Genomic DNA, 9,110 nt, shown 5'->3' with positions numbered 1-9,110 from the left:
GTATAGTGTAGTGTGTGTTATAGTGTGTGTTATAGTGTGTGTCTTACGTCTGTGGAGCACCACTCCTGCATCAGGGTGATGATGTGTGTGTGTTATAGTGTGTGTTATAGTGTGTGTAGTATAGTGTAGTGTGTGTTATAGTGTGTGTTATAGTGTGTGTAGTATAGTGTAGTGTGTGTAGTAGTGTGTGTCTTACGTCTGTGGAGCACCACTCCTGCATCAGGGTGATGATGTGTGTGTGTTATAGTGTGTGTTATAGTGTGTGTAGTATAGTGTAGTGTGTGTTATAGTGTGTGTTATAGTGTGTGTAGTATAGTGTAGTGTGTGTTATAGTGTGTGTTACAGTGTGTGTTACAGTGTGTGTAGTATAACTTACGTCTGTGGAGCACCACTCCTGCATCAGGGTGATGATGTGTGTGTTATAGTGTGTGTTATAGTGTGTGTTATAGTGTGTGTTATAGTGTGTGTTATAGTGTGTGTTATAGTGTGTGTTATAGTGTGTGTAGTATAGTGTAGTGTGTGTAGTAGTGTGTATCTTACGTCGGTGGAGCACCACTCCTGCATCAGGGTGATGATGTGTGTGTGTTATAGTGTGTGTTATAGTGTGTGTAGTATAGTGTGTGTTACAGTGTGTGTAGTAGTGTGTGTCTTACGTCTGTGGAGCACCACTCCTGCATCAGGGTGATGATGTGTGTGTGTTATAGTGTGTGTTATAGTGTGTGTTATAGTGTGTGTAGTATAGTGTAGTGTGTGTTATAGTGTGTTATAGTGTGTGTAGTATAGTGTAGTGTGTGTAGTAGTGTGTGTCTTACGTCAGTGGAGCACCACTCCTGCATCAGGGTGATGATGTGTGTGTGTTATAGTGTGTGTTATAGTGTGTGTAGTAGTGTGTGTCTTACGTCTGTGGAGCACCACTCCTGCATCAGGGTGATGATGTGTGTGTGTTATAGTGTGTGTTATAGTGTGTGTTATAGTGTGTGTAGTATAGTGTAGTGTGTGTAGTAGTGTGTGTCTTACGTCTGTGGAGCACCACTCCTGCATCAGGGTGATGATGTGCGTGTGTTATAGTGTGTGTTATAGTGTGTGTAGTATAGTGTAGTGTGTGTTATAGTGTGTGTCTTACGTCTGTGGAGCACCACTCCTGCATCAGGGTGATGATGTGTGTGTGTTATAGTGTGTGTTATAGTGTGTGTTATAGTGTGTGTTATAGTGTGTGTAGTATAGTGTAGTGTGTGTTATAGTGTGTGTCTTACGTCTGTGGAGCACCACTCCTGCATCAGGGTGATGATGTGCGTGAGCTTCATCTGCAGGGTGAAGGCCGCCTCCCACTCCGGCTCCATCTCGATGTGCTGCCCCACCTGCCGCACCACGGGGTCCATGCCCTGACACACACACACACACACACACACACACACACACACACACACACACACACACACACACACACACACACACACACACACACACACACACACACACACACACACACACACACACACACACACACACACGTCATCACCACTGCTGCCACAACAGGACTAGAACGTGTGTGTGAGAGAGAGAGACAGAGTCTGTGTGTGTGTCTGTGTGTGTGTGTGTGAGTGCGTGCGTGCGAGTGTGTGTGTGTGTGTGCGTACCTGCATGCACTTGAGCAGCTCCAGGAAGGCGTCCAGACCTTCTAGAAACTTCTCCCTGAGCTGATCGCTCCACTCAGTAGGACGGGTGATGAGGACATACCTGGAGATAGACCACCCATCAATCACCACAGCCAATCACCACACAGCCAATCACAACACAGCCAATCACCACACACAGCCAATCACCACACAGCCAATCACAACACAGCCAATCACCACACAGCCAATCACCACACAGCCAATCACCACACAGCCAATCACCACACAGCCAATCACCACACAGCCAATCACCACACAGCCAATCACAACACAGCCAATCACAACACAGCCAATCACAACACAGCCAATCACACCACAGCCAATCACCACCCATCAATCAGCCCACACAGCCAATCACCACCCAGCCAATCACCACACAGCCAATCACCACACAGCCAATCACAACACAGCCAATCACAACACAGCCAATCACCACACAGCCAATCACCACCCATCAATCACCACACAGCCAATCACCACCCATCAATCACCACACAGCCAATCACACCACAGCCAACCACCACACAGCCAACCACAACACAGCCAACCACCACGCAGCCAATCACCACACAGCCAATCACCACACAGCCAATCACCACACAGCCAATCACACCACAGCCAATCACAACACAGCCAATCACCACCCATCAATCACAACACAGCCAATCACAACACAGCCAATCACCACCCATCAATCACCACACAGCCAACCACCACACAGCCAATCACAACACAGCCAATCACCACACAGCCAATCACCACGCAGCCAATCACCACACAGCCAATCACAACACAGCCAATCACCACACAGCCAATCACCACACAGCCACCACATAACTGATCTACTAGGACTAACATGTTGATTACTAGCAGGAGGACCAGGTGGGTCCTGGTCTAGGTGGGTCCTGGTCTAGAGGTCTAGGTGGTTCCTGGTCTAGGTGGGTCCTGGTCTAGGTGGGTCCTGGTCTAGGTGGGTCCTGGTCCAGAGGACCAGGTGGGTCCTGGTCTAGGTGGGTCCTGGTCCAGAGGACCAGGTGGGTCCTGGTCTAGGTGGGTCCTGGTCCAGAGGACCAGGTGGGTCCTGGTCTAGGTGGGTCCTGGTCTAGGTGGGTCCTGGTCCAGAGGACCAGGTGGGTCCTGGACCAGGTGGGTCCTGGTCTAGGTGGGTCCTGGTCTAGGTGGGTCCTGGTCTAGAGGTCTAGGTGGTTCCTGGTCTAGGTGGGTCCTGGTCTAGGTGGGTCCTGGTCTAGGTGGGTCCTGGTCCAGAGGACCAGGTGGGTCCTGGACCAGGTGGGTCCTGGTCTAGGTGGGTCCTGGTCTAGGTGGGTCCTGGTCTAGGTGGGTCCTGGTCTAGAGGACCAGGTGGGTCCTGGTCCAGGTGGGTCCTGGTCCAGGTGGGTCCTGGACCAGGTGGGTCCTGGTCTAGGTGGGTGCTGGTCTAGGTGGGTCCTGGTCCAGAGGACCAGGTGGGTCCTGGTCCAGGTGGGTGCTGGTCCAGGGGACTCACTTGAGGTCTCCGATGAGGCTCTGGACCCGTCTGAACTTGAAGGCCTGCAGGGCGGTGTAGCGCTCGAACTGGAAGCGGCCCTGCAGGTCGCGGTGCCTCAGGTGGTCCACGAAGGTCCTGATGATGGTGGTCATCAGGTCCTCCTCCACCATCAGCATCCGGGCCTGGACACACACACACACACACACACACACACACACACACACACACCATCCAGACCATAGGTACACACACACACACACACACACACACACACACACACACACACACACACACACACACACACACACACACACACACACACACACACACACACACACACACACACACACACACACACACGTACATGAGCGCACACACACACACACACACACACACACACGAGTACATGAGCACACACACACACACACACGAGTACATGAGCGCACGCACACACACACACACACACACACACACACACACACACACACACACACACACACACACACACACACACACACACACACACACACACACGAGTACATGAGCGCACACACACACACACACACACACACACACACACACACACACACACACACACACACACACACACACACACACACACACACACACACACACACACACACACACACACACACACACACACACACTTAATTTCTAAGCAATAGAGAAAACCTTAGATATTACACTGTTATCAGTCTGGTTACTGACTAGTTACTAGTCATCTACTCATTAGTTATCTCCCCCCCAGCAGCAGGGTCATGTGACGGTCATGTGACGGTCATGTGACGGTCATGTGACGGTCATGTGACGGTACTCACCAATGAGGGCACGGTGAATATTTGCACAGAGAGGTCAGTGATGGAGAACTCTCTGTCGTGGTCATCTCTGACGTAGTCGCTCTGCAAGCTCTCATAGTTCTAGCGGTGGGTGGAGGGGGGGGGGGGGGGGAGGGAGGAGGCAGGGCGGGGGGGGGGGAGAGAGAAGAAGAGAGAGGGTGTGTGGTCGTGGTGGTTACTCACCATGGTCGGCACGGTGAAGAGCTGAACAGACAGTGAGGTCACTGACACTACGCGCTCGTGGTCGTCATCCATAAAATCTGTCTGCAGGGATCTGTAGTTCTACAGGGGGGAGGGGGGGAGCATCACCTCCAGGTCAGAGGTCACGACCCCCCTCCCCCCCCCGACCGAGGAGCTGCAGGAGGTCGGAGGTCAGGCTGGTCGGACCAGGCTGACTCCACTACGTTAAATATATTATATATACTCAGACCCTTTGACCAATAGATGATCAGCACATGGACACATGACACAGACCCAATACCAATACCAATATCAATACCAATATCATTATCAATATCATTATCAATATCATTATCAATACCAATATCAATACCAATACCATTATCATTATCAATACCATTATCAATATCATTATCAATACCAATATCAATACCAATACCATTATCAATACCATTATCAATATCAATACCAATATCATTATCAATATCATTATCAATACCAACACCATTATCAATATCATTATCAATACCAATATCAATACCAATATCAATACCAACACCATTATCAATACCAACACCATTATCAATACCATTATCAATACCAATACCAATATCAATACCAATACCAATACCATTATCATTATCAATACCATTATCAATATCATTATCAATAAGATAAAAAGACCCAATCAAGGCCCAGGAAGAGCATCACTGTCACTGCTGCTGCAGCAGCTGAGCACATCACCGATTGGCTGCTGTCTAACCAATCACATCGGCCCCTTCAATATCGTGGGCGGGGCCTAGTGCAGCTTAAAGCGGGAAACGATACTGTGTACTCTGCCGTCGCTATGGAAACCAGACCTCAGGGGAGGGGGGGGGAGGGGTTAAGGGAGGAGGGGTTAAGAGGGGGAGGGGTTAAGAGAGGAGGGGTTAAGGGGTTTGGGGTTAAGGGAGGAGGGGTTAAGAGGGGGAGGGGTTAAGGGGGGAGGGGTTAAAGGAGAGTAAGGGGGGAGGGGTTAAGGGGGGGTAAGGGGGGTTAAGGGGGGAGGGGTTAAGGGAAGTTCTGAGGGGTTAAGGGGGGATAAGGGGGGTTAAGGGGGTTAAGGGGGGATAAGGGGGGTTAAGGGGGTTAAGGGGGTTCTGGGGTTAAGGGGGTCCTGGGGTTCTGGGGTTAAGGGGGTTCTGGGGTTAAGGGGTTAGGGGTTAAGGGGGGTTCTGGGGTTAAGGGGGTCCTGGGGTTCTGGGGTTAAGGGGGTTCTGGGGTTAAGGGGGTCCTGGGGTTCTGGGGTTAAGGGGGTCCTGGGGTTCTGGGGTTAAGGGGGTTCTGGGGTTAAGGGGGTTCTGGGGTTAAGGGGTTAGGGGTTAAGGGGGTCCTGGGGTTAAGGGGCTCTGAGCAGACTTACCTTAGCGAACTGGAGGGCGAACAGCTTCTTGTACTTGAGGTCCATGAGGAGGCTGTTCATCAGGAGCTGGTGGTACACGTTACGGGCCCCTGGAACCAATCAGAGAGGAGCACCAGCCCCACACACCAATCAGAGAGGAGCACCAGCCCCACGCACCAATCAGAGAGGAGGACCACGCACCAATCAGAGAGGAGGAGGAGGAGACAGGAGGAGGAGGATGAAGAGGAGGAGGAGACAGGAGGAGGAGCAGGAGCAGGAGGATGAAGAGGAGGAGGAGCAGGAGGATGAAGAGGAGGAGGAGCAGGAGGATGAAGAGGAGGAGGAGCAGGAGGATGAAGAGGAGGAGGAGCAGGAGGATGAAGAGGAGGAGGAGCAGGAGGATGAAGAGGAGGAGGAGCAGGAGGAGACAGGAGGAGGAGGAGGAGACAGGAGCAGGAGGAGGAAGATGAAGAGGAGGAGGAGCAGGAGACAGCAGGAGGAGGAGACAGGAGGAGGAGGAGGATGAAGAGGAGGAGGAGACAGGAGGAGCAGGAGGGTGAAGAGGAGGAGGAGACAGGAGGAGGAGGAGGGTGAAGAGGAGGAGGAGCAGGAGGAGGAGACAGCAGGAGGAGGAGACAGGAGCAGCTCACCTTTCCACATCTTGGAGTCACAGAGCATCAGGGTGTCGACCAGGGAGGAGTTCTCCCCCTCAGGAGCGTTCTGGAGACCCACCTGACAGAGGAGCCTCCTGAGACCCTCTGCACACACACACACACACACACACACACACACACACACACACACACACACACACACACACACACACACACACACACACACACACACACACACACGAGAGATGAGGAGAGAAGGCCAGGATCCTATGTTGTGCCCTACCTGAGGATGCTATGATGTGTCCTAGGCCCTACCTGAGGATGCTATGATGTGTCCTAGGCCCTACCTGAGGATGCTATGATGTGTCCTAGGCCCTACCTGAGGATGCTATGATGTGTCCTAGGCCCTACCTGAGGATGCTATGATGTGTCCTAGGCCCTACCTGAGGATGCTATGATGTGTCCTAGGCCCTACCTGAGGATGCTATGATGTGTCCTAGGCCCTACCTGAGGATGCTATGATGTGTCCTAGGCCCTACCTGAGGATGCTATGATGTGTCCTAGGCCCTACCTGAGGATGCTATGATGTGTCCTAGGCCCTACCTGAGGATGCTATGATGTGTCCTAGGCCCTACCTGAGGATGCTATGATGTGTCCTAGGCCCTACCTGAGGATGCTATGATGTGTCCTAGGCCCTACCTGAGGATGCTATGATGTGTCCTAGGCCCTACCTGAGGATGCTATGATGTGTCCTAGGCCCTACCTGAGGATGCTATGATGTGTCCTAGGCCCTACCTGAGGATGCTATGATGTGTCCTAGGCCCTACCTGAGGATGCTATGATGTGTCCTAGGCCCTACCTGAGGATGCTATGATGTGTCCTAGGCCCTACCTGAGGATGCTATGATGTGTCCTAGGTCCTACCTGAGGATGCTATGATGTGTCCTAGGTCCTACCTGAGGATGCTATGATGTGTCCTAGGCCCTACCTGAGGATGCTATGATGTGTCCTAGGCCCTACCTGAGGATGCTATGATGTGTCCTAGGTCCTACCTGAGGATGCTATGATGTGTCCTAGGCCCTACCTGAGGATGCTATGATGTGTCCTAGGTCCTACCTGAGGATGCTATGATGTGTCCTAGGCCCTACCTGAGGATGCTATGATGTGTCCTAGGCCCTACCTGAGGATGCTATGATGTGTCCTAGGCCCTACCTGAGGATGCTATGATGTGTCCTAGGCCCTACCTGAGGATGCTATGATGTGTCCTAGGCCCTACCTGAGGATGCTATGATGTGTCCTAGGCCCTACCTGAGGATGCTATGATGTGTCCTAGGTCCTACCTGAGGATGCTATGATGTGTCCTAGGCCCTACCTGAGGATGCTATGATGTGTCCTAGGCCCTACCTGAGGATGCTATGATGTGTCCTAGGCCCTACCTGAGGATGCTATGATGTGTCCTAGGCCCTACCTGAGGATGCTATGATGTGTCCTAGGCCCTACCTGAGGATGCTATGATGTGTCCTAGGTCCTACCTGAGGATGCTATGATGTGTCCTAGGCCCTACCTGAGGATGCTATGATGTGTCCTAGGCCCTACCTGAGGATGCTATGATGTGTCCTAGGCCCTACCTGAGGATGCTATGATGTGTCCTAGGTCCTACCTGAGGATGCTATGATGTGTCCTAGGCCCTACCTGAGGATGCTATGATGTGTCCTAGGCCCTACCTGAGGATGCTATGATGTGTCCTAGGCCCTACCTGAGGATGCTATGATGTGTCCTAGGCCCTACCTGAGGATGCTATGATGTGTCCTAGGCCCTACCTGAGGATGCTATGATGTGTCCTAGGCCCTACCTGAGGATGCTATGATGTGTCCTAGGCCCTACCTGAGGATGCTATGATGTGTCCTAGGCCTACCTGAGGATGCTATGATGTGTCCTAGGCCCTACCTGAGGATGCTATGATGTGTCCTAGGCCTACCTGAGGATGCTATGATGTGTCCTAGGCCCTACCTGAGGATGCTATGATGTGTCCTAGGTCCTACCTGAGGATGCTATGATGTGTCCTAGGCCCTACCTGAGGATGCTATGATGTGTCCTAGCCAGGTGAGGGTCCTCAGGGCGAAGCACTGGTGGGCGACCACCGAGGAGTGCATCACCTGCACCCTGAGCGGCCGCGACTGACGGCTGGTGTTCCTCTGGAACACACACACACGTTATATACACACACATTACACACACACACATTATATACACACACACACACACATTATACACACACACACGTTATACACACACACACACACATTATATATACACACACACACACACACACACACACACACACACACACACACACACACACACACACACACACACACACACACACACACACACACACACACACACACACACAAACATGTTGTACACACATTATACACACACACACACATTATACACACACACACACACATTATATATATACACACACACACACACACACACACACACACACACACACACACAAACATGTTATACACACATTATACACACACACACATTATACACACACACACACACATTATATATACACACACACACACACACACACACACACACACACAAACATGTTATACACACATTATACACACACACACATTATATACACACACATTATACACATTATATACAAACACGTCTTAAACAGTAGACGGTCCGCCGGTCACAATGGGACGAATGGTAGAATACGACGTTTTGAAACTAAAACTGCGATACAGAAGAAATATAACAGCTATCGAAATTTCGTGAACACGCTAGATAGATTCAAATCTCTAGATTCGTTTAATTGTTTGAACGATGGGAAACGGTTGAAATTTGAATCAGTTACGACGTAAAGCATTGGAAGAATATATATGAA

General features: G+C 51.1%; 1 protein-coding gene across 1 annotated transcript; it reads right to left on the bottom strand.

Annotated features, from left to right (window-relative positions):
- Positions 1 to 1,253: 1,253 nt before the first annotated feature.
- Positions 1,254 to 8,391, bottom strand: LOC311374900 (E3 ubiquitin-protein ligase UBR2-like; the record flags this gene model as incomplete). Its single annotated transcript, XM_084490647.1, has 7 exons — positions 1,254 to 1,382; positions 1,638 to 1,737; positions 3,184 to 3,347; positions 4,206 to 4,304; positions 5,605 to 5,693; positions 6,234 to 6,341; positions 8,271 to 8,391. Coding segments are annotated over 7 exons (810 nt in total), but the record flags the coding sequence as incomplete, so codon positions are not given.
- Positions 8,392 to 9,110: the final 719 nt, after the last annotated feature.

The sequence above is a fragment of the Micromesistius poutassou genome (genome assembly GCF_964030765.1).
Source record: "Micromesistius poutassou genome assembly, contig: SCAFFOLD_1803, whole genome shotgun sequence".
Taxonomy (NCBI): Eukaryota; Metazoa; Chordata; class Actinopteri; order Gadiformes; family Gadidae; genus Micromesistius; species Micromesistius poutassou.
This window is presented reverse-complemented; position numbering and strand designations above follow the sequence as displayed.